Source organism: Meles meles, chromosome 11, assembly GCF_922984935.1.
Source record: "Meles meles chromosome 11, mMelMel3.1 paternal haplotype, whole genome shotgun sequence".
Classification (NCBI taxonomy): domain Eukaryota; kingdom Metazoa; phylum Chordata; class Mammalia; order Carnivora; family Mustelidae; genus Meles; species Meles meles.
The window spans coordinates 35666252-35693273 of NC_060076.1; the positions used below are offsets into that span (position 1 = coordinate 35666252).

The 27022-nt window shown below is 40.2% G+C and overlaps 1 protein-coding gene and 1 pseudogene across 4 annotated transcripts in view; both read right to left on the minus strand.

Annotated features, from left to right (window-relative positions):
- Positions 1 to 27022, minus strand: part of MELK (maternal embryonic leucine zipper kinase) — a 97310-nt gene that overhangs the window by 59202 nt on the left and 11086 nt on the right. For all 4 annotated transcript variants that reach the window (XM_046021774.1, XM_046021770.1, XM_046021772.1 and 1 more), the window contains 5 exons: positions 21209 to 21325; positions 18160 to 18303; positions 16249 to 16317; positions 14419 to 14511; positions 7949 to 8047 (listed from right to left, as the gene is read on the minus strand). In XM_046021774.1, the coding sequence (XP_045877730.1) occupies positions 7949 to 8047; positions 14419 to 14511; positions 16249 to 16317; positions 18160 to 18303; positions 21209 to 21325 (522 nt within the window). The remainder of the gene's footprint in view (positions 1 to 7948; positions 8048 to 14418; positions 14512 to 16248; positions 16318 to 18159; positions 18304 to 21208; positions 21326 to 27022) is intronic.
- Positions 16841 to 17695, minus strand: LOC123953054 (annotated as a pseudogene).

Below are 27022 nucleotides of genomic sequence, written 5' to 3' on the forward strand. Positions count from 1 at the left end.
GGACTAAAGTACAGAATTCAGTTAATATTAATGTACCAATGCTGGTTCTTTAGTTGTAACAAGATTTAATAATAAGAAAAACTGAGTGAGGGATCCATGGGAATGTTGTACTATCTCTGCAAATTTCCTGTATATCTAAAACTATTTTAAAATAAAAATTAGGCTGAAGGGGCACCTGGGTGGCTCAGTGGGTTGCCTCTGCCTTCAGCTCAGGTCATGATCTCAGGGTCCTGGGATGGAGCCCCACATCGGGCTCTCTGCTCGGCAGGGAGTCTGCTTCCCCTTCTCTCTCTGCCTGCCTCTCTGCCTACTTGTGATCTGTCAAATAAATAAATAAAATATTTTTTAAAAATTGGGCTGCAAAAGAAAAAAACTGGGTCTCTACTACTTCTTATACCAATATTAATTTCTGATAGATCAAAAAATTAATATTTTAAAAATTTAAAATTATTGGGCACCTGGGTGGCTCAGTGGTTTAAGCCGCTGCCTTCGGCTCAGGTCATGATCTCAGGGTCCTGGGATCGAGTCCCACATCGGGCTCTCTGCTTGGCAGGGAGCCTGCTTCCCTCTCACTCTCTCTGCCTGCCTCTCTGCCTACTTATGATTTCTCTCTGTCAAATAAATAAATAAAATCTTTAAAAAAAATAATTTAAAATTATTAAGGTGCCTGGTTGGCTCATCGGTGGAATGTGCAACTCCTCACACTTGGGGTTATGAATTCGAGCCCCATGTTGGGTGTAGGTTACTTAATAATATCTCAAAAAAAAAAAAAAGCTAATGATACTAGAAAAAAGCATGAAGAAAAAACCTGAAATATATAGGGATACCTGGTGTCTCAGTTGATTAAGCGGCTGCCTTCAGCTCAGGTCATGATCCCAGCATCCTGGGATCAAGTTGCACATTAGGTTCCTTACTCAGCGGGGAGCCTGCTTCTCCCTCTACCCTCCCCCCACTGCTGTGCTCTCTCTGTCTCTAGGACAAATAAATAAATAAAATCTTAAAAAAAAAAATCCTGAAATATACAGATTTTAACACACAGGACAAATGTTAATTTCCTTGGGATGCTCTATGAGATGGAATAACCATGTCATAGGATATACCTGGCATCCAGAGGAATACAGCCTCTGGATGCAGACCACCTGAGTTCAAATCCCAGTTCTATCAATAATTAGTCGAATAGCTTCAGGCAACTATTTTCCTGATCTCAGCTTCACTTTCCTCATCTTCAAAAAGGGTATGATAACAGTACTTACCTCAGTGGACTATCGTGTGGATTACATGAGTTAATCCACGTAGAATGCATAGACCAACACTTGGCTCATAGTAAATACTCAATGAATGGTAGTAATTAGAAAATAACCTAAAATATTCACAAGAAAATGGCTAAACAAACTATTGGTAAAAATGAGTTAATGTTATATGTACAATGGTACATACTGTTGAATAAAGACAAATACAGAATTATATTAGTATGACATCATTTATGTTAAGAAAAAATACAAAATACTAGAAATACAAATAAAAGTTCCAAAAGAACCAAAGTGATAATAATAATTACCTATGTGAGAGGTCAAGAGAACTTCAGTTATCTGTAATGTTTTAATTCTTTATACAGAAAATATTTTTATGCACTGCTTATGTAATTGTGAATTAAAAATTAATTTTTAAAAATGATGTGCCCAAACTTAGAATCAAAGAAATTTCATAATGAACACTACACAGCCATTAAAAAAAAACAATGAAAACCTATACATGCTGCTATGTACAAATATGAAACAATCTTCAAAGTAAAGCATTAAATTTAAAAAGGAGGGGCATCTATGTGGCTCAGTCAGTTAGCATCTTTCTTCAGCTCAGATCATGATCCCAAGGTCCTGAAATCTGAGTCCCACTGAGTCCTCCTTGCTCAGCAGGAGCCTGTTTATCCCTCTCCTCTCTGATCCTGCTTTCTCTCTCACTATATCTGTGTGTCTCTCAAATAAATAAATCTTTTTTTTTTTTAAAGATTTTATTTATTTATTTGACAGAGAGAGATCACAAGTAGGCAGAGAGGCAGGCAGAGAGAGTGAGAGGGAAGCAGGCTCCCCGCCGAGCAGAGAGCCCGATGCGGGACTCGATCCCAGGATCCTGAGACCATGACCTGAGCCGAAGGCAGAGGCTTTAACCCACTGAGCCACCCAGGTGCCCTGAATGTTAGTTTCTTGATAAACTACAAGCCTGGGCATTTTAGACCAATATTCTAGAAAAGGAGTAGGCAGGCTCTGGGGAAGACCATTCTACTACAGACCACGAACACTAAGCCAGGAGTCAGCAAACTTTTTCTGAAAAGGAACATATAGTATATAGTTCTGGTTTTGTGGGCCATACAATCTCTGTCCCAACTACTCAACTCCACCAACTGTTGTGCAAAAGCAGCCACAGATAATACGTAAACAAATAGCTATGGCTATGTTCCAATAAAATTTTATTTAAACGAACAGGTGGTGGGCCAGATTTGGCTGGTAGGCCACAGTTTGCCAACCTCTATATCACCTGGGCAAAAAGACTGACTGAAGTTCTAGCCAACCTTTCTTTGCCTTTGGCACTCTAGAAAGGAGTAAATTAAGCTACAGCACAGATCAGCACAGATTCGGAGCTATTCACACACCTGTGCATCACACCTCTAACTCAAGAGTCAGACTTGGTAGGAACAATTCCATGATAGATCAACTACTATTTCTTTTTTTTTTTTTCAAAATATTTTATTTATTTATTTGACAGAGAGAGATCACAAGCAGGCAGAGAGGCAGGCAGAGAGAGAGGAGGAAGCAGGCTCCCTGCCAAGCAGAGAGCCTGATGTGGGACTCGATCCCAGGACCCTGAGATCATGACCTGAGCCGAAGGCAGCGGCTTAACCCACTGAGCCACCCAGGTGCCCAACTACTATTTCTGATAGGATAAGACAACAATATATCCCGCCCTCAATCCTTGGTCCACCTACCCCTTCTGTTTAACTTGTCCCTACTGCCTTGATATAATTCGGAAGAGCTGAATGCAAGCCCATCTGCCAAGCAGTCTTCTTACACGTGGATTACATTTTAACATTGCAAATCAAAGATTACAGCCTGTCTAATCATCATTATAAAAAAGAGATATAATTATTCTAAAATCAAAGTTTATAGTTGGTAAATGCATACAGTACCTCAGTTTGTTTTACTAGGTGGATATCCATGGGGTATATTGAAATTAGACTGTCCAAAGTCAGACATCTTTACTGAGCCTTTTGCATGGCCAAGGTGAATATTCAAAACTTTTCCTGGATAAAATTATTATAGTGATCTTTTCTGGCATAATGTCTTACTATGATTCCTGTATTTATCATCAAGAAGTCAATAATGCTCAGAAGTCTCCATGTTCACAAAACAATGTCAATCCTAGCTCCTGTTACACTGACAGTCACTTTTGCCCCTAGCATAGCCATAACTTCAGGAAATTCCATTCATGTAAAAAAAACTAGAAAGGGAATAGCATAAATAAATACAATATAAAATTCCTTATACATGCATAATTTGAAAAAGATACAGAAAAATCTGATATATACTTTACCACTGATAAATAATCTTATACCAATTAACTCTGAGAAATAAGACAAAATGGGCACATTCTTTGTGTTCAAAACTGCACTGAAACTTGTTTAGATGACCAGGAGTTCAGTTGAACGAAGCAATAATAGGAAAAATACCCCTCAATTAACTTTATGGGGCTAGTAAAATCTTAAAACCAAAAACAAACAAACAAATAAAACGGTTTAAGAAAAGAAAGTACAGGGGCGCCTGGGTGGCTCAGTGGGTTAAAGCCTCTGCCTTCGGCTCAGGTCATGATCCCAGGGTCCTGGGATCGAGCCCCACATCGGGCTCTCTGCTCTGCAGGGAGCCTGTTTTCTCCTTTCTCTCTGCCTGCCTCTCTGCCTAGTTGTGATTTCTCTCTGTCAAATAAATAAAATATTAAAAAAATAAATAAATAAATAAATAAATAAAAGAAAAGAAAAGAAAGTACATATTAATCTCTGAACAAATTTTAAGTCCTGAACAAAATACTGGCAAACCAAAGTTGGACATGTATGTGAATAAGGGCAAACATTTATCGGGAACTACTCTGAATGCTGTGCATAGCTTAATGCATTTAATCCAAACAACCCTAGACTGTAAAAACTATCATTCCATCCATTTTACAGAGGAAGAAACTAAGACTCAAAAAGGCTCAGTAAGTGGAGGGTCTGTGCTACCAGTCTTCAGGTCATTTTCTGAGTTAGTTAACACTGATGTGTGGATGTATATAGGTTTATCTATGGGACAAGGTGAGCTTACGATCCCCAATTCACCATCTTCCCTGGAAGTCCATGCTGAATATTTTATTTCTTGTCTTTTATCTATAGTTTTTTATGTATTGTGGACACAAGTCTGTTGCAGTTTTATAAATTGTAAATATCTCACTATTAAAAAAAAAAAAAAAAGGCTCAGTAATTTGCCATATTCTATCCACAAACAGAAAGCAGAGATCTTGGATTTTAAAATTACCATGGAAGGGTGCCTGGGTGGCTCACTGGGTTAAGCCTCTGCCTTCGGCTCATGTCATGGTCTCAGGGTCCTGGGATCGAGCCCCACGTTGGGCTCTCTGCTCTGCGGGGAGCCTGCTTCCCCCTCTCTCTCTCCCTGCCTCTCTGCCTACTTGTGATCTCTCTGTCAAATAAATAAAATCTTAAAAAAAAAAAACCACCATGGAGATTCTGACTTAATTGCTCTGGGGGCCAGACCCAATATATATATATATTTTTTAATTTTTTTTTTTTTTTTTTCAGCATAACAGTATTCATTGTTTTTGCACAACACCCAGTGCTCCATGCAAAACGTGCCCTCCCTATTACCCACCACCTGTTCCCCCAACCTCCCACCCCTGACCCTTCAAAACCCTCAGGTTGTTTTTCAGACCCAATATATTTTAAAGCACTCCAAATGATGCTAATATGCAGAGAAATTACGTCGGCATAGCCAAGGCAGAAGAAGTTTTAGTCAAGATTTAAATATGAAACAAGAAGCAGAGGTAAGAAAACATAATTTATAAGATCCTTTCCAACAGTGACTTTCTAGGATTATGTGTTCCCACATTGTCTTTCTAGAATTCTAAACGGTATATAAGATTTCATGCTATACCACCGAATAGATCCAATTCTAGTTCATCTAGGAGAAATATATTTGTCAGTTTCTTTGGCATAGAATTCCAAAAAAAAGAGTGAAGTAAAATATACTAGTAGTTACAGTACTAAAATTATTTTCAGAACAAGAAACATAGCTCTACTACTTTAAAGAAAAGAGCAGCAAAAGAGTGAATTATTGGGGTGCCTGGGTGGATCAGTGGGTTATGCCTCTGCCTTCGGCTCAGGTCATGATCTCAGGGTCCTGGGATCGAGCCCCACATCAAGCTTTCCGCTCAGTGGGGAGCCTACGTCCCCCCTTCTCTCTGCCTGCCTCTCTGCCTGCTTTTGACCTCTCTCTGTCAAATAAATAAATAAAATCTTAAAAAAAAAAAAGAAAAAGAAGAATGAATATTGAAGAGCCCAACCTAATTTTTTTAAAAAGCATAGCTAGATAATTGTTGCTGAGCTGCCCAAAGACCAGCCTCCATCCCACTCCACTTCTGTTCTAAGCAAAGCTGAAGCAATAAAGCGATCCTACCATTACTCTCCCTTGTAAGCTGCTGGGGGCAGAGTAGGCTATGGCTCTATGTAGTCAGGAACCGTGGCTACCATGAGCCACCAGAACCAAAGCAACCACCACTACCCTATAAAGCTGAAAGAAGGCTTCTGGAGAAGGGAAAGGAGGAAATACAGGCTGTTGGCTACCTCAGCAGCCAGTCCCAGGAAGCCGGCTGCCAGCTACTGCCCCATCATTCTCCCCTTCCCAAGGAGAAGCACGTGCCCACACAATTCCCCAAAGCAGTGCTAACAGCTACCGTGAACCGAGCTTCCATCAGAGCTCCTTAGCCTTCAAAGAGTTGGAACTACTACCATTCCATCTCTTCCCAAAACTATTCTTTGTCATTCCAGCATGGATTTTAAAGGTTTTTCCAGGATGGATACAGGACATAAGTAATAAGTCAAATAAATTTAAAAACTGAAGATTGAACTCAGTGCCCTTAAACTTGTTCTAAAGGGCAAGAAATGAGCCAAAGAATGAGAGTTGATTTTGGTAATCTCCCTCCCTAAAGGGTGCTGGAAACCCAGTGGTCCAGCCACAGAAAACGTCAAGACAGTTTTCCCTCATGCTTCTCCCATCTTCTATCTTTGCTCGAACTGTCTACTCCATCAGCATGCTCTCTCCCACATCCCTTTCTGAAGTACTTCTACCCTTTTTTGAAAGCCCTGCTCAAACCTCACTTCCCCGAACATGTTCTCCCACACGCCTTACCCATTCCTGTATTAGCCTCATTTATACCTCTGTTATAATATGGCATCCCTGACCCTTTACCCTTTTTAGATAGTCTTGTATCTGTCTCCAACAAGAATCAAATGGATGATGATCAATTTTACAGATCCCTGTTCATGCCTTCCAGTATCTCATACAAAGAAGACCTTTGGAAATACTTGTTCAACAGAACTGAATTCAAACTTCGTGGAGAGAAGCTGCTCTGCTGGTCTGACCCTGGTTTGCCAGGGGCACAAAATGGTGCTTTTTCTTCCTCTTTACATATCTTCTTGTGTTAGCTTGCTTTGAACATGAAATCGTTGAAAAGAATTTTACTGTTTTCCTTGCTATACATGATTTTGAGGATTTTTTTAATTGAATATAATTCACGTAACATCACCCTTTCAAAGTGTTCAGTTCAATAATTTTTAGTATATTCACAAAGCTATGCGATCATTGTCACTGTCTAATTCCAGAAAGCTCTCAGCACCCCAAAAAAAACCCTATATCATTAGCAGTTACTCCCCCACTGCCACTCCATCCACAACCCCCACAACCACAAATCTACTTCCTGTCTCTGATAGATACGATTTTAACAAAGCTAACAGTACTCTTTTTTTTTTTTTTTTAAGATTTTATTTATTTATTTGACAGAAAGAGATCACAAGTAGGCAGAGAGAGAGAGAGAGGAGGAAGCAGGCTCCCCACTGAGCAGGGAGCCCGATGCGAGGCTCGATCCCAGGACCCTGGGATCATGACCTGAGCCGAAGGCAGAGGCTTTAACCCACTGAGCCACCCAGGCGCCTGCTGACAGTACTCTTAACTATAGTTCTATTATACCTTAAAGCCAAATGTTCCCTTCAAAAAGAAACCGTTTCTCTTATTTTATCAGAATTCAATAGAAGAATGTGATTTAACCCAGTAAATTACTAAGGTATTATTTCGGTATACAAAATAAAAACTCTTAGCAGAAAAATCATCTTACTTTTGTTTTTGTCTCATTGAGCTACTTACTGAAGCAGTATAATAAACACACAGAACAGTATATATATTATGAGGGCACACCTGGACAAGTTTTCATAAACTGAATACACAAGTATAACCAGCACCCAGATCAAGAAACACAACAGAGGAGTGCCTGGGTGGCTCAGTGGGTTAAGCCTCTGCCTTTGGCTCAGGTCATGATCTCAGGGTCCTGGGATCAAATCCTGCATTGGGCTCTCTGCTCGGTGGGGAGCCTGCTTCCCACTCTCTCTCTCTGCCTGCCTCTCTGCCTACTAGTGATCTCTCCCTCTTGTCAAATAAATAAATAAAATCTTTAAAAAAAAAGAAACACAATAGAAACCCCTGACCCCTCTTCCATTCAGTCTTTCCTCCAAACCATAACCACTATCTTGTCTTCTAACAGCACACATTACTTTTACTTGTTTTTGTACTTTTATGGATAGAAGCAAATAGTATACAGTATAGAACTTTTACACTGAAATTCTATGCCTTGTCATACTCACCATAATCTTCTTGTACAAAGCCATAACATTATCATCATCAAATGGTAGAAAGCCACACATAAGTACATATAAGAGTATGCCCATACTCCAAACGTCTGCCTAAGAAGGAGAAAAAAATAATTAAAAAAAACATTTAGAGCGTGCCTAAGAAGGAGAAAAAAATAATTAAAAAAAACATTTAGAGCGTATTACAGAAGGACAGTACACTTAACAAAATCACAGAATCTTAGAGAACTGAAAAAGAGCACGGAGACCTCCAGTTCAGCCTGCTGATTCCACAGACAGGGAAGCTAGAGCTCAGAAAGGAAGGCTTGTTCACCTTAGAAAACAGTCAATGGTAGGCTACCCAGCTGGGTCTCCTGACTCAGTTCATGCACTTTCTTCCAATGTTGGATTCTAACACTTAAGAGAAAATAATTCTCAGTTGGCTGGGCTGGATGGGACATGATAAGGAAGGAGATAGAGCCAGGGCTCTGATTCTGGAAGACAATTCTGTAGTGCCATTGAGGGTTTATTAGAGGTGAGGATTATACAAACATGCACGAGGATGTCAAAACAAGTCTTAAAATTTACTCCTAACAATCTGCAAATGTGACTAAACTGTGCTGTAAAGTCCTCTCTATGTAAAGAAACCTTAATAAAGTTCAACAATTGACTTCTCAAATACAGATGCTAGAAATTAGCCTGCCAGCACAAACACCCCTACAAATCTCAAAATCCCAGAAAGGAGCTTAACCTTTACATAATATATCCGTGTGTCCTCTGAGTCCTAAGCACTATCTACTTACTCAAGCGGTATTTGGCCTTAGTCAATAATGACGCCACTGTTGGCTGAGGACAAGTCACAGCTCCCACCCTCGCTTGAGCCTTAGGAAAATTTTAAGAGGTAAAAAGGGCAGCATTTTTTTTAAATTTTATTTATTTATTTGACAGAGAGAGCAAGAGAGCACAAGCAGGCAGAGCAGCAGAGGGAGAGAGAGAAGCAGGCTCCCCACTGAGCAGGGAATCTGATGCGGGGCTCAATCCCAGGCCCCTGGGATCATGACCTGAGCCGAAGGCAGTTGCTTAACCAACTGAGCCACCCAGGCACCCCAAGCATTTTTTTTTTTTTTTAAAGTAGGAGGTGTTGGGTCGAGGAGAGAAACAGAGTTAAAATAACTCAAGCAGGGCGCCTGGGTGGCTCAGTGGGTTAAGCCTCTGCCTTCGGCTCAGGTCATGATCTCAGGGTCCTGGGATCGAGTCCTGCATCGGGCTCTCTGCTCAGCAGCAAGCCTGCTTCCCCCTCTCTCTCTCTGCCTGCCTCTCTGTCTGCTTGTGATCTCTCTCAGTCAAATAAATAAATAAAATCTTTAAAAAAAAATAAAATAACTCAAGCAGCATCACATCTAGATAGTGTCTGTACTAAGTAACCCAAATCTAACCCAGTCTTGTCTACCAAATCACATGAAATTATTAAAATGTCCCAAGTAAATAAGTAAATAATTTACTTCCAGGCAAACACCTGATTTCTTCTTCCAAGTTGCAGGAGGTCAGAAATTAACAATTTATGCCCCAGAGATGTGAAATAATTAATCCATAAATTAAGCCTTGATAGCATAGCTATCCTGACTCCTGACCAGGGTGCTAAATTCAAAGCAAACAGGCTGCAGAGGAAGGAGTGGGCTAGCATGGCTTCATGAAATCTTATAAGAAGAGGTCAACAGAGATTATGTCTGAGGTCACATAAAAAGATAAAGAAAATAAAATCAACATCCCCTTAGAAATCTACCAAAGCCTACTAGAGAGAAAAAAACAGAAAAAGTATTCCTCAGTTAATTCATCCAAACACCTTTCCTGCACTGTTCTGAATTGGATATGAGAATAAATTAATCAACTAAAATCATAAACCAAAGCAAATGCAAGTAAATCCATAAGGTACCAATTGCCAAATAAGAAAAAAAAAATAATAATGATGATGATCAGAGGGAGGAGGGGTTTGAAACCATTTCCTGTGAGAAATCACTGAAGGAATTAGAGATACTTACCATGGGACATTCCTTAAAGCATGATCTGGACCATGAACAACAGAACTACCTAACGTACTTATTTTAGAATGAAGATTCTTTTTCTTTTTCTTTTCTTCTTTTTTTTTTTTTTTTTTTTTTAGCCCCACCTTAGAAAACAGAACCAGGGCACCTGGGTGGCTCAGGTCATGATCCTGGAGTCCCAGGATCCAGTCCTGCAGCAGGTTCCCTGCTAAGTGCGGAGTTGACTTTTCTCTCTGACCCTCCCCCATCTCGTGCTCTCTCTCTCTCTCAAATAAATAAAATCTTTTTTAAAAAAGAAAAAGGAAAAAAGAAAACTGAATCAAAATCTTTTGAGCATACAGGACTGAGCTCTACATTTTTTAACGAGTGCCTCATACAATTCCTTGGGACACTCTTCTAAAAGGAAGGAAAGTCAAACTAAAATGAATAAGAGAGGTGCCTGGGTAGCTCAGCCAGTTAATTGCCCTACTCTTTCCTCTCAGATCACAATCTCAGAGTTGAGAGAATGAGCCCCGCTTCGGTCTCTGCACTGGGCATGGAGCCTGCTTTAGATTTTCTCTCTACCTCTCCCTCTGCCCCTCCCCCCATATGCTTTTTCTTGTTCTCTTTCCAAAATTAAATTAAATTAAAATAGACAAGAAAACACCTGAAGATCCCATAGGAAAATCTCATATGCATTCAAACCAGCAGGGTCTCACCACCAGTCCCCTAGGAATCTTGTGAGCATTAGGCATATGATTACTGCTCCCCCAGGAGACTACATGGAACAGTGGAAAAAATACAGGGTGGTGAGTGGAAGGATGGGTGAAATAGATTAAGGGGGTTAAAGAGTACACTTATCATGATGAGCACTGAGTACTGTATTGCTGAATCACTATACTATACACCTGAAATTAATATAACGCTATATGTTGACTATACTGGAATTAAAACTTTTTTAACATGTAAAAAAAAGGGCACCTGGGTGGCTCAGAGGGTTAAGTCTCTGCCTTTGGCTCAGGTCATGATATCATTGGGCAGTCTGCTCAGTGGGGAGCCTGCTTCCCCCTCTCTCTGTGCCTGCCTCTCCGCCTAATCATGATCTCTGTCAAATAAGTAAATAAAATCTTTTATCAAAAATGTAAAAAATAAAAAAAGGTCTATTCAAAAAAATTATTATGGAGGGCCTGGGTGGCTCAGTTGGTTAAGGGGCTGTCTTTGGCTCAGGTCATGATCTCAGGGTCCTAGAATCGAGCCCCGAATTGGTCTGTTCAGTGGGGAGTCTGCTTCTCCCTCTCCCACTCCCTCTGCCTCTGCCCCTGACTCGTGCTCTCTCTCTCTCAAATAAATAAATAAAATATTTAAAGAAAATTATTTTATAATAAAAAAGAGAGAAAGTAGGGGAACACGGTAAAGCCTCACTCTGTTCAAATGTTGACCTGTAGTTACCAGCTTATGTGACCCCGAAGAGGCACTTAATTTCTGAGCCTCAATTTCTTCAACTTCTTTATCTCAACTTAATGAAATGAGTAATAGTATTCATTCCAAAGGATTTTTGTGAACTTAAAGACTTTATTTATTTTTAATTTTTTATTTTTATTTATTTGAGAGAGAGGACAATGCCCTGCAGGTGAGTGGGAGGAGCAGAGTCGGGGAGGGAGAGGGAGGAGGAATGTGAAGTAGACTCCTCACCGAGTGCAGAGCCCAGATGCAGGGTTGGGTCCGACTACAGAGAGATCATGATCCAAGTTCAAACCAAGAGCAGGAAGCTCAAGCGACTCTGCCACCCAAGTGCCCTAGGATCTCTGTGGATATAAATGACAATTATAAAAAATATCTTGTATAAGGAACCCTGTAGACTGTTGTAGGAATGTAAAATGTTGCTGCCACTATGGAAAACAGTATGGCAGTTTCTCAAAAAATTAAAAATAGAGTTACCAACGCATCTGGGTGGCTCAGTCAGTTAAGCATCTGACTTCAGCTCAGGTCATGATCTCAGGGTCCCAGAACTGAGTCCCATGATGGGCTCCCCGTGCAGAGGGAAGTCTGCTTGTCCTTCTCCCTCCCCCCTGCTCTTGCTCTTTTGCTCGCTCACTCTCTCTCTCAAACAAAAAAATAAAATCTTTAAAAAAAAAAAAAGACTTTTTTTCCTTTTTAAGGTTGAAAAATATACCATTATGTATATATACCCCATTTTGTTTATTCATTCATCCATGGATGGACCAACTGAGCCACCCAGGCCCCCCCAAAAAGGAAAAAAATTCTGACACATGCTACAACATGGATAAGCCTTGAAGACATTATGCTAAGTGTAATAAGTCAGTCATGAAAAGACAAATATTGTATGCCCCCACTTTATAAGGGTGGGGATTCACCCTTATAAAGTCAGATTCACATAGAAAGTAAAAGGGTGGCTGCCAGCAATGGGAGGAGGGATGAATAGAGAGTAATTATTTAATGGCTACAGAGTTTCATTTTGCAAAATGGAAAGAGCTCTGGAGATTATTTGCACAATGATATAAACCTAACACTATTGAATTGTACGCTTAAAAATGGTTAAAATGGTTTAAAAAAAAAAGTTAGGATGATAAATTTTACATTACATGTATTTTTACCACAACTGAAAAAGAAAAGGACCTAGCATGATTCCAGAACTATGTTAAATGGTCAGTGAAAGTTTGTTCCTTTCCCTACAACTCACTGAGAAGGCCACAACATCCCCTTTGTGCTGTATCTGCCAAAAATGCTAACTTGAATCTAACCATAAGCTTCACACAAATTCAAATTGAGAGACTTTCTACAAAATAATGAGCGTCCTCAAAAACATCAAGGTCGGGGCGCCTGGGTGGCTTAGCGGGTTAAAGCCTCTGCCTTCAGCTCAGGTCATGATCCCGGGGTCCTGGGATCGAGCCCCGCGTCAGGCTCTCTGCTTGGCGGGGAGCCTGCTTCCTCCTCTCTCTCTCTCTCTCTCTGCCTACTTGTAATCTCTATCTGTCAAATAAATAAATCTTAAAAAAAAAAAAAAAATCAAGGTCAAAGATGGAGAAAGGGTAAAGAACTCTTCCAGGTTAAAGAAGACCAAAGAAACATGACAACTAAATGCATTACACAATCCTGAACTCAATACTGGACCAGAGGGAAAATATAGCTAAGGATATTAGTGGTATGATTAGCAGCATGGGAATATGAATTATGGATTAAATAAGTTGTATCAATGTTAAATTCCCTGATTTTGAGAACTAAAGTATGGGTATAAAAGAGAAGGTCCTCGCTTTTAGGAAATATATGCAGTACATAATGATAAAAGGGTATAAGGTCTAACACTCTCAATTGGTTCAAAAAAGAATACACATATATACAAACATAGAGAATGATCAAGCAAATAGGGAAAAAGGTAAACAACTGTGAATGTAACTAAATGTATACAGAAGTTCCTTGTTCCATATCTGCAACTATTCCTAAGTGTGAAATTATATCCAACTAAAAAGTCACCAAAACAAGTCAGTTCCCGTCTTCTCTTGCTATAAATAAGGTTAATGGACATACGTCAGTTTCTCTGACATAACACTAGCTCCAAAAGACATTCCACATAAAAAGGGGACTCCGTAGGCAAGGCAAATCAAGACCAGCTGTTCTCTCTGATGTTCCCCAAAGGATAAAATTGTACAAGAACATATTAAAGATTTGGAGATGTCCACGGGCCTCTGGGTGGCTCAGTCAGTTAAGCATCTGCCTTTGGCTCATGTCATGATCCCGGGGTCCTGGGATTGGGCCCCACATTGCTTCTTCCTCTCCCTCTGCCCACTCCCCCCTCCCCACTTGTTCTCTCTGCTGTCTCTCTTGAAAATAAAATCTTAAAAATAAAATAAAATAAAAGATTTGGAGATGTCCTGAACTGAAGAAAACTGTTCAATCCAGCATTTCCTGAGCTTTTGATAACTAAACCTTGTTTGCCTTATGATATTAATATCAGCAAAATTAGTACTCCAGACACTGGAAAGGGCTGACTAGCTTGTAGTAGCAAATGGTAAATTAATAAGCAATTCCCAGGCCTTTTGAGCCTGAGCCTCCTACACAGGACTGCAGGCCTCAGAGAGTCAGCTATGAACAAAGTGCAAGTTCTCTCAGAGCTAGCCAGCATCTAGGTAGCTCTGCTCTTGTGGCCTTGTGCTCTTCCTGGCTGGACTAACCACTAACTATGGTACTGTTTAACACAAAGGCAACAGCAACAAGGACACCAGAAATGTATCCTTGCTTCATAAGTATACTATGTCTTATATTTATTGCAAGTTATTCATTTTATGTGTTACTTTATATCTTATTCTCTGAACAAATTGAACCCTTTGATGAACAAGATTATTTCTTACCTTATTGTAATATCCCCAATGCACAATGCCTGGCTCACTTAGAAATCACCAATAAATATATATTGATCATATACTGAGTTAATCAGTGAATGATTACCTCTGACCCCAGATAGGATTTGCCTTGTATTAATTCAGGTGCTGCATAAGCAAGACTCCCACAGCATGTCTGCAAATGGTAATCCTTATTACCCTGCCAATAAGAAAAAATGAAAGACTCATTAGTCCCAGGCCGTACGAAATCAAAACCCTGATAAACATTCTTTTGGCACAACCAAAGAGAAGCTAGATGAAGGATTACCCCAAAGAGACTCTGCAGCCAACTCAATACTCTGCCCATACGCATGCAAACACATGTAGTTCCCTCCTTTTGGGATTTGCAGCATCACTGCAACCCAGCATGCACAAAATCCTTTTCCCCTTAGCTCAGTCAAATCAGGTTCATACTATCCTAGACGTCCACTCACATACTAATCGGCTTACCAGACACCCAAGCACCCAGTGTCTTCCTACCCCCCAAATACTTAAAGAACAGGGGCTATTTTTATCCTAGACCCTAATTCAAATACCAAATCTTTACAAATACAGAAGCTTGGCTTCTCTGAGAAGGGATAGAGGGACCTGCTGCACAGAACAGCACCTCAGGAGCCTGTGTTCTAGACCCAGTTCTAACACAAATCACAGCCTGAGCTTCCAGAACTGTGAAAATGAGGGATCTGCCCAACATCCTCTGCTCTCCCACAGAATATCAAGACAGAATGGAAATGATACAACCACCCAATGCTTGTATAGTCTTACAACTTGCAAACGACTTGGGAGATTACGAAATTTCATTTACAACTCCAACAACTTGCCCAGAAGTGAACTCCTCAGCAGAAAGCGGAGGCAATCCTCTCCCAGCCAACCCTGCTTTTTTTAGATGGTGTCTGTGTGGGTCGAATCTGTGGCAGCCATAAATAAAAGCTAATGGAGTCTGTCACAAACCTCTTCCCCTGCCTCCTGTAGAGAACATGACTTAAACCAGTTTATCTGCTTAATGTATGCTTTATCTTTATATGGCTGCCGATCAAAAAAATGCCTTATAGCATTTGGCTCCCAGACACAAGGCTCCACTGACAATCTCTGAAGAGCCAAGGGAAGGAGAGGAAAATCAGAAAGAATCAAACATTCAGCTGAAGGGGAAAAATCTGCTTTCCTTTGCATTTAGCTCATTCTGACGGGGGCAGGAAATAATCATGGGACTGCAAAGGGCTGAGACAGGTCTGCGATTTCAACATTCTTAATGAGTGTAGACAGCTCATTTTAGAGACGGTGAGTGCCATCATTAGAGAACTCAGGAGGAAGCCTCCAACAGGCAGCCACACAGGAGCTCTGCAGATAGCACAGCTGGGAAGTTCAAAGTCACCTCAAAGAGAAGATACACTGGAGAACACCAGTATTTAACTGTGGAGTGCAAATTAAGGAAATATGTAACAGGACAAATTTAAAAGTGCATATGGACTTCTTTCTTCTTCTTTTATTAAAAAAGGGACTGTCTCTCAAAATGTAACTGTTAGTTATAAAACACTTGGATTAAAAAAAAAGACCTGCACTAAATTCCCAAAACTCCTATTTAAATGAACAAAAGCATCATCTAGTGGCAACATACTCAAACTGCAAAACATGATCAATTCAGAATTCACATTGTAATGACCTCAGGTCACCTTAGCACTGCAAATTCAGAGCATACCCATTGGGTCTTCAGGTGGACCAACCCCGCACCTAGAGCAGTGGTTCTCAATCTTGGCTACATATTAGAATCATCTAGAGAACCTCTAAAAGGGATGGATGCAACCAGGCTCAATAAAGGCTAAGTGGGAGTCACTGCAAGATAACATACTAAGAGGTGCATTTACAAAGGAAATAAATGCATTTTGATTTCTGTACTTACCTTGGGTTTCGCACAGAGACCAAAGTCAATCAGCTTTACTTTATGATATTCATCAAACAACAAATTTTCCTGGGAAAACAAAGATATTTTCATTAACTCTGTATTGACTTCCTTATATCACATCCTACCTCTAGCCATTTCTAAAAACTAGTTTTAAATATATATGATTTTCTTTCACATATAAGACATTTATTTCCAGAGTATTTCCCATAGTAGGCTTTTAAAAAATAGAAAGGAAATTTAGGTGTTCTGGGGGAACTTATGCAAGGACTGACAGACTTTAGGGGGAGAAACACTTTACATATCTATAGTATATATATTCAGGACAAAAGCAAACATTATAAAAAGTATAAAAACAGGGGCACCTGGGTGGCTCAGTGGGTTAAAGCCTCAGTCTTTGGCTCAGGTCATGATCCCAGGGTCCTGAGATCGAGCCCCTCATCCGGCTCTCTGCTCAGCAGGGAGCCTGCTTCCCCCTCTCCCTCTGCCTACTTGTGATCTCTGTCTGTGAAATGAATAAAAAAAAACTTTTAAAAAAAAAAGTATAAAAACAAACAAAAAGATGCAAACGCAATATATTTTGGTTGGAATTTCAGAGATTTTTTTTCTTCTCTTTCCCCTTTACTTCAAGAGTTATAAATATTTTTGAAGCAGCATATATTGTCGCACTTGTGGTTTTTTGTTGTGCAGTTAATGAACTTGAGAGTCTGGACAACTGAGGATCATCTATTTAGCCTTCCCATTCTTTTGTTTCTTCTTTGATGAATAAAGGTTTTCCCAGAGTTTGGCCAACAAGATTATAGACTTCTTGAGCTTTGCACCACACGTTCACAACAAGACAGACTTGCCATCTGAGATTCTCAACAGAACTTGGAGTGTAACAGAACTGGAGTTGGCTGATGACAGCAGAGCTACCTAGCTTTAAATAAGAACGTTACACATATTTTGCATTTTTCCAAATTCAGGAAATGTAATGCAGACCTCTGCTTCCGTATGATAAGCATTTCTTCTAAAACCCTTTGTCACAGTTACATTTCTGCCTGCAGACCCTGCCGCTAGAGGTTCTGTGTGATATAGTCCAGGCAGCAGCAAAACCAATAAATAAGATTTAAGATTGTTTTTATTAAACAGCCTGGGAACAATAGAATGAAATTCATTAAAAAAGAATGAAATGAAATAAAAAGAAGTATAAGGGGAGAGAGGAGGAATGTTGATAATGATCCTGCTTCCCCTCAAGACACTTTAACATAAACCATTTTCTCCTTGGTGCTCTGAAGTTCAACTACAAACAAACACAGTGTGTGCCAAACCAAAAGAATGAACTCAAATCAAAGGACTGGGTATAAACAGAGGGAAAAGACAGTAGCATTGCTATATTTTGCCAACCAATTCTAGGTCCCTGACCCTAATATCAAGTAACATAAAATCCACGTTCACCATCACTCATATTAGTCAGAGCCTGCAGACTTAAGAGGATTCACAGTTTTATTCTGTTTCTGAAAATTAGAGTCTCTTCATTCCATTGAACTGTTCCCTTCTGATGCAAAATGGAATTAAAATTAAAAGAAGATGGGATTAGGAAAGAGTACTAAAGGGGAAAATATTCAATGACAATATTCTTGAAGAAAATACTCAAAACTCCTCTTTCCGAGAGATAAAATCCTGAGGTTTATATTCCCCAGCTGATTACAAAGACATTCATAATGTTGCCCACAACGAACAAATATATAGAATGCCAATAATCAAGTACATCCAAAAAAGCCTACCAGCACAAAAAAAAAAAAGTGTTCACATTATGAGTGGAAGAAAAAAAGCCAAGATAGATTATAAACAGAACACTTGGAAAACTAGTAACTACCAGTAAATGGTGTTGAACTCTCAACATTGAGAGCATGTGTGACAGTCACTTACTGGTTTGAGGTCCCTATGAGCATAGCCCTCACTGTGCACGTAAGCGACCGCAGAAACTATCTGACGGAAGACAACTCGGGTCTCCTCCTCGGACAGGCGATCCTGGGAAATTATGTAGTCAAACAGCTCTCCTCCGGGGCAATACTTCAGTAACGACAGAGACATACAGATATTGTTACTACCTAGAAAAATCACTTTAGGGGAATTAAAACAAAAATTATACTTAACTCAAAGATATTATTAAATTCAACTTAAAGAGAAGAAAAACACATGAGGCATATAAAAAAATATCCTCTGGGATCAAACAAGTTAATAATTACTCCAGGAAAGAGATCAATAGCTAATGGACTCAAGCAGTTTTATGACTAGTAAGTAGAAGCAGAACCAACGAACACAGATTTTTTTTAAAGATTTTATTTATTTATTTGACAGGCAGAGATCACAAGTAGGCAGAGAGGCAGGCAGAACGAGAGGGGGAAAGCAGGCTCCTCGCTGAGCAGAGAGCCTGATGCGGGGCTTGATCCCAGGACCCTGAGATCACGACCTGAGCCGAAGGCAGTGGCTTTAACCCACTGAGCCACCCAGGTGCCCCCACAGATTTTTTTTTTTTTTAAGATTTATTTATTTATTTGGGAGAGTGAGAGCACAAAAGTGGAAGGGAGAGAATCTCCAGCAGATCCCCCTGCTAAATGCAGAGCCCAATGCAGGGCTTCATCCAGAGACCCTGAGATCATGACCTGAGCCAAAACCAAGAATCAGACACTCAACTGACTGAGACCCAGGTGCCCCAACGCCCATGATTTTTAAGTCCATTCAGGGTTATATATTTCTATATATAGAAATACTAAAGTACTAATACAGAGTACTAAAACCCATTCTCATCTTTTTAAATTTATTTTATTATTTTTTTTTAAAGATTTTATTTATTTATTTGACAAACAGATCACAAGTAGGCAGAGAGGCAGGCAGAGAGAGAGGAGAAAGCAGGCTCCCCGCTGAGCAGAGAGCCCCATGCGGGGCTCGATCCCAGGACCCTGGGATCATGACCGGAGCTGAAGGCAGAGGCTTTAACCTACTGAGCCACCCCGGTGCCTCTTTTTATTATTATTTTATTTTTATTATTATTATTTTTTTATTATTTATTTTATTTTTTAAGAGAGAGAGCATGCAAGTGGAGGGAGGGACAGAGAGGGAGAGAGAGAGAATCCTTAAGCAGACTCCCTACAGAATGCAGAGTCTGATGTAGGGCTCCTCCCAGGACCCCTAGATCATGACCTGAGCAAAAATCAAAAGTCGGTTGCTTAACCAACCGAGCCACCCAAGTGCTCCAACATTATGAATTTTAAAATGTGCTTCTGAGGGGCACCTGGGTGGCTCAGTGGTTTAAAGCCTCTGCCTTTGGCTCAGATCATGATCTCGGGGTGCTGGGATCGTGCCCTGCATTGGGCTCTTTGCTCGGTGGGGAGACTTCTTCCCCCTCTCTGTCTGCCTCTCTGCCTATTGTGATCTCTCTCTGTCAATAAATAAATATTTAAATATTTATTTAAAGAATAAATAAATTCTTTAAAACAAAAAAATATATATATACTTTTGAAGTAGAGCTAATCTATGAAAATGACATGCAATTACAAATTATTTGGCTGAGACTAAAGAAAATGAAACAAGAGATGAATGATGGAAGTTCTAAAGACTTTACATTTCAGGCCCAAAAGGGCAGTTAAAACTTGAGTCTGATTCATATGACACATGTAATGAAACCCACATATAGGCTGTGAGTTGAACTATGTCCCCCAAAAAGATATGTGCAAGTCCTAACATCTGGTACCAATAAACATACCTTACTTGGTTTTGTAGATGTAATCAAGTCCCAGTGAAGTCCTACTAGATCAGGGTGAACCCTAATCCAATGACTGTGTTGTTACATGTAGAGGGAAATTTGGACAAAGACAGAGACACACAGATAAGAAAACACCATTTAGAGACAGAGGCAGAGATTGGAGTGGTACAAGCTAAGGAGGAATGCCAGAGATTTTCAGTAACCATCAGAAACTAGGTAAGAAGCACAGAACAGATTGCTCAGAAGAAACTGACCTTATCCACACCTTGATTTCAGACTTCCAGCCTCTAGAACTGTGAGGCAATAAAATTCTGTCATTTTAAACCACCAACTTTATGGTAGTTTACTATGGCAGCCCTAGACTAATAAATCATGTAAAACTGAAATGGATCCTTCCCTCTAGAAACAAATTCTAACATGTTCTGTTCATTAATCCTAACCCCATCAGGAGTGTATTAGAAACTGTGAACTTACAATGAATCTCCAACTTATTATATATGTTTAGTTAATCTAAACTGTTATAGACAGGGCACCTGGGTGGCTCAGTCAGTTAAGCATCTGCCCTTGGCTCAGGTCATGATCCCGGAGTCCTGGGATGGAGTCCCACGTCGGGCTCCCTGCTTGGCAGAGAGTTTGCTTTTCCCTCTGCCCTTCACCCTGCTTGTGCTCTCTCTCGCTCACTCTCTCTCAAATAAATAAATTTTTAAAATCTTTAAACAGTAAATAAATAAATAGTTACAGACAGAACTCAAACAGGTAAAGCTGCTTAACATTTATTTTAATCTTTTAGGTAAAACACACTTTTCCCTTAACTATGGATAAAGTGAATGAAAATGGTCTGAATATTTGATTTCCCTCCAAAATTGGTATATCAAAATCCTAATCCCCAAAGGATGATGGTTCTAAGAGATGAGCCTTTGGGAAGTGATTAAGACATGAGGTTGGAGCCCTAATGAATGGAATTAATTCTCTTATAAATGAGATTCCAGAGAGATCTCGTGGCCCCTCTACTGTTAAGGACATAGTAAGAAGGCACCAGCCTAGAATCAGGAAGAGGGCCATCACCTGATCATGTCAGCGCCTTGATCTTGAAATTGCCAGCCTCCAGAACTCTGAGAAACAAACTACCCAGACTGTTCTATCTGTTATAGCAGCCCAAACAGACTAAGACAGTGATCAAATACCTTCAGGTCTCTAGATCACACTACTAACCTCAAGAACCATGAATATTTTGTTGGCTGTCTCTAACACATGGTACAGTTGACATATATGCTGATGTCTCAGGTTCTTCAAGGCCTCAATCTCCGTTTTGACCCGGGGCAAATCATTCTGAGACAAAACATATCACATGAGCAATAAACCTATTTGGGAAGTACACCAAGCATTAATATCAACAGCTTTAATATAAAAAAAAAAAAGGAACAGCTTTAATACTGAGTAGCAAAAGCAACCAACAGCCTCAAAACAAACTGTTCAAAAGCACAGAAAAATATAACAAAACTTTATATGTACACACACACACACAAAGCATTGAGGGTTTTTGTTTTTTTTTTTAAAGATTTTATTTATTTATTTGACACAGAGAGATCACAAGTAGGCAGAGAGGCAGGCAGAGAGAGAGAGGAGGAAGCAGGGTCCCCGCGGAGCAGAGAGCCTGATGCGGGGCTCGATCCCAGGACCCTGAGATCATGACCTGAGCCGAAGGCAGCGGCTTAATCCACTGAGCCACCCAGGCGCCCCTAAGCATTGAGGGTTTTATGAAAGACTAGTTTGATGTGGGTCAATAGTACAACGTCCAGAAAAATAAAAACAATCTCAAACTCCCTTAGAAGGTTAGCATTCCAAACAAGGAAAATAACAGAGACCTGCCTGTGCTACCATTTTCAGTTTTAGTAGTGTTCCTTAAGAAGCCTGTTGAGCTAAAAACTGGTAATGTAGGTGAAAGACACACAGGTCTTCACTATCTCAATTGTCCACCTTTTCTATGGGCTTAAAATTTTTCAAAACAAAAAGTTAGTTGGAAAGAGGAAGAGCCAAGCTGAAAAAATTTCCAACTCCATATTAAAGATAGAAATCTAGAGATCTATGAAACATCAAGTAAAACTTTATTGTAAAAAGAGGCTCAATTTAATGTCCAGTGGCTAAACATCCAATTATGTGGGACCATACAGGTCTTGACCTGTCAGGTCTTGACGAGGATCAACTGTAACTTTATTTCAAAATGACAATCCAGGGGCACCTGGGTGGCTCAGTGGGTTAAGCCTCTGCCTTCGGCTCAGGTCATGATCCCAGGGTCCTGGGATTGGGCCCCGAATCTCTGCGGAGCAGAGAGCCTGCTTGCTCCTCTCTCTCTGCCTGCCTCTCTGCCTACTTGTGATCTCTGTCTGTCAAATTTTAAAAAAAAAAAAAATCTTCAAAATGACAATTCTTTTTTCTTTTTTGGGAGGAGTGGAAGTCTGATGACTAAAACCCTAGGGTAACAAAAACATTATTAAAGTCCAAGGAAGTAATTAAAACCAGCATGAGAACAACAAAAAATACAAAAACAAGTTTAGAAATAATGAATTCACATCATTATATTGATGCCTTTTTTTTTAAGATTTTATTTATTTGACAGAGAGAGAGACAGTGAGAGAGGGAACACAAGCTGGGGGAGTGGGAGACGGAGAAGCAGGCTTCCCACTGAGCAAGGAGCCTGCCGTGGGGTTTGATCCCAAGACCCTGGGATCACGACCTGACTGAAGATAGATGCTTAACGACTGAGCCACTCAGGCGCCGCTATATTGACGCTTTAGAATAACTTTTGAGTATCAGTGTGGTAACACATTTTGTAACAAACAGTTCACATTCTGTTTCTATTAAAGCATTTGTAGTATTCACATGAATAAGGCATACCGATGTTATAACTGAAGTTTAAATTGCTTAAGGGAATTAAATTAATCAGATTTGTAATCAATACCTTAAATGCTCAAGAAAAATAATTTTTGTTTTGTAAAGATTTTATTTATTTATTTGGCAGAGAGAAAGCAAGAGAGGAAACACAAGCAGGGAAAGTGGGAAAGGAGGATGCAGGCCTCCTGCTGAGCAGGGACCGGATGTGGGGCTCGAACCAAGGCCCCTGGGATCATGACCTGAGTAGAAAGCGGTCGCTTAATGACTGAGCCACCCAGGCACCCCAAGAAAAATAGTTCTTAATGTCTTTTTATTATTTTAATAAATACAATACTGAACAATGAAAAACACTGAAGGAGAAAAACATTGAAAAAACTGAAGGAGAACCTGAATTGTTAGTTGATAGATTATTAAAAATAGATTTTGATTAGGTCACAGTATGATTTTGGCATTTATTTTGGAAGGAATTCAAAGAATTGACTGACATTGCTATAATAAAACTCCTCACGGGGCGCCTGGGTGGCTCAGTGGGTTAAGCTGCTGCCTTCGGCTCAGGTCATGATCTCAGAGTGCTGGGATCAAGACCCGCATCGGGCTCTCTGCTCAGCAGGGAGCCTGCTTCCCTCTCTCTCTCGCTGTCTGCCTCTCCGTCTACTTGTGATCTCTCTCTGTCAAATAAATAAATAAAATCTTAAAAAAAAAAAAATAAAGAATTAAAAAAAAAATAAAACTCCTCACATTTCCTCTGACTTATTTATGTATGTTAATCAGCACACAGTCTTAAAATAAAAAATAAGAAAAATAAATAAGGTAATTGATGTTAAATTCTGTCTCATTCCAAAACAAAAGAAGTTCAATGTACCTAATTTTAAAATGTATTTTCAGTAAATTGTTTTTTTTTTTTAAGATTTTATTTATTTATTTGACAGATAGAGATCACAAGTAGGGAGAGAGGCAGGCAGAGAGAGAGAGAGGAGGAAGCAGGCTCCCTGCCAAGCAGAGAGGCTGATGCGGGGCTCGATCCCAGGACACTGGGATCATGACCCGAGCTGAAGGCAGAGGCTTTAACCCACTGAGCCACCCAGGCGCCCCAAATTGTTATTTTTTATGTTTGATAATTATCAACATTTATAAAATGTGCTCTTTTACTCTGTTATACATTGCTAGTAATTAAAACGCTAACTTAATCCACAAGAAAAATGTTTTTAACACTCAGAGATTTTTGGTTAGAGAAAAAAATAATTTTTTTAATGTTTTCTAATTCATCTTCAAAAAAAGAAACCGGCACAGATCCATACCACAGGACTAATGAATTTCCAACAGAAGGAGACCAGAACAAAAAAAAAACAACAAAGAAACAAAACCGTATGAGGGATGGTAAAAGAATTAGAAACAAAAGACCACCCAGGGTGACTTCAAACACTAGAAAGGGTATAATGGGCCCAAAAAGACCATCAAAAGAGAAACGTCTTTCCTTTATATAAAAACAAAAAACTTTAGGTACATTAAAATCAAGACCACATATTGATTGAATGGGCTGCTTTAGGAGGTAATGAGCAGCTCAATCCTGGAAGCATCCATGTAGAAGAGAAAGAAGGTGATTACAAAATGATTTCATGAGATAACTTCTTTTTTTTTTTTGTAATTTTTTATTTTATTTATTTGACAGAGAGAGAGATCACAAGTAGGCAGAGAGGCAGGCAGAGAGAGAGGAGGAAGCAGGCTCCCTGCGGAGCAGAGAGCCCAATGCGGGGCTCGATCCCAGGACCCTGAGATCATGACCCGAGCCGAAGGCAGCAGCTTAATCCACTGAGCCACCCAGGCGCCCCTTCATGAGATAACTTCTAAGGTCACTTTGAATAAAACTCTAGGGGATGCCTGGGTGGCTCAGTGGGTTAAAGCCTCTGCCTTCAGCTCAGGTCGTGATCCCAGGGTTCTGGGATCGAGCCCCGCATCAGGCTCTCTGCCCAGGCAGGGAGCCTGCTTCCTCCTCTCTCTCTGTCTGCCTCTCTGCCTACTTGTGATCTCTGTCTGTCAAACAAATAAATAAAATGTTTAAAGGGGCGCCTGGGTGGCTCAGTGGATTAAGCCGCTGCCTTCGGCTCAGGTCATGATCTCAAGGTCCTGGGATCGAGCCCCACATCGGGCTCTCTGCTCCGCGGGGAGCCTGCTTCCTCCTCTCTCTCTGCCTCTCTCTCTGCCTGCGTCTCTACCTACTTGTGATCTCTCTCTGTCAAATAAATAAATAAAATCTTTAAAAAAAAATAAAATTAAATAAAATTAAATTAAAAAAAATGAATAAAACTCTAGGACTAAGATCTACCGACAGCAAGAAGGGATCGACATTTAGTTAGAGTTTCATGGGGAGATATTAATACCCAGAAACACATGTAAGACTGCAGGAGAATGGACCGTCCAGACTTCAGATGTGTAACACTGCCCAGCATTAAAATTAAAAATACAATGGAAAAAAGACAGTCTCTTCAATAAATGGTGCTGGGAAAACTGGACAGCTATATGTAGAAGAACGAAACTTGACCATTCTCTTACACCGTACACAAAGATAAACTCGAAATGGATAAAAGACCTCAACGTGAGACAGGAATCCATCAGAATCCTAGAGGAGAACATAGGCAGTAACCTCTTCGATATCAGCCACAGCAACTTCTTTCAAGATATGTCTCCAAAGGCAAAGGAAACAAAAGCGAAAATGAACTTTTGGGACTTCATCAAGATCAAAAGCTTCTGCACAGCAAAGGAAACAGTCAACAAAACAAAAAGGCTACCCACGGAATGGGAGAAGATATATGCAAATGACAGTATAGACAAAAGGTTGATATCCAGGATCTATAAAGAACTCCTCAAACTCAACACACACAAAACAGATCATCATATCAAAAAATGGGCAGAAGATATGAACAGTCACTTCTCCAACGAAGACATACAAATGGCTATCAGACACATGAAAAAATGCTCATCATCACTAGCCATCAGGGAGATTCAAATTAAAACCATATTGGATATCACCTTACACCAGTTAGAATGGCCAAAATTAGCAAGACAGGAAACAATGTGTGTTGGAGAGGATGTGGAGAAAGAGGAACCCTCTTACACTGCTGGTGGGAATGCAAGTTGGTGCAGCCACTTTGGAGAACAGTGTGGAGATTCCTCAAGAAATTAAAAATAGAGCTTCCCTATGACCCTGCAATTGCACTGCTGGGGATTTACCCCAAAGACACAGATGTAGTGAAAAGAAGAGCTATCTGTACCCCAATGTACCCCAATGTTTATAGCAGCAATGGCCACGGTCGCCAAACTGTGGAAAGAACCAAGATGCCCTTCAACGGACGAATGGATAAGGAAGATGTGGTCCATATACACGATGGAGTATTATGCCTCTATCAGAAAGAATGAATACCCAACTTTTGTAGCAACATGGACAGGACTGGAAGAGATTATGCTGAGCAAAATAAGTCAAGCAGAGAGAGTCAAGTATCATATGGTTTCACTTATTTGTGGAGCATAACAAAGAACATGGAGGACATAGGGAGATGGAGAGGAGAAGGGAGTTGAGGGAAATTGGAAGGGGAGATGAACCATGAGAGACTATGGACTCTGAAAAACAACCTGAGGGTTTTGAAAGGGCGGGAGGTGGGAGGTTGGGGGAGCCAAGTGGTGGGTAATAGGGAGGGCACATATTGCATGGAGCACTGGGTATGGTGCAAAAACAATGAATACTGTTATGCTGAAAAAAAAAAAACAATTAAAAAAAAAACAATTAAATTGCCCTTCCCCCAGATTACTTTTTAAAACCAGAGATTTGGGCGCCTGGGTGGCTCAGTGGGTTAAGCCGCTGCCTTCGGCTCAGGTCATGATCTCAGGGTGCTGGGATCGAGTCCCGCATCGGGCTCTCTGCTCAGCAGGGAGCCTGCTTCTCTCTCTCTCTGCCTGCCTCTCTGCCTACTTGTGATCTCTGTCTGTCAAAAAAATAAATAAAATCTTTAAAAAATAAAAATAAAAATAAAAAATAAAACCAGAGATTTAAATATAACTGGCAATTTAAAAAACAAGTCAAAAAAAGAAAAGTTATAGGGGCGCCTGGGTGGCTCAGTGGGTTAAAGCCTCTGCCTTCAG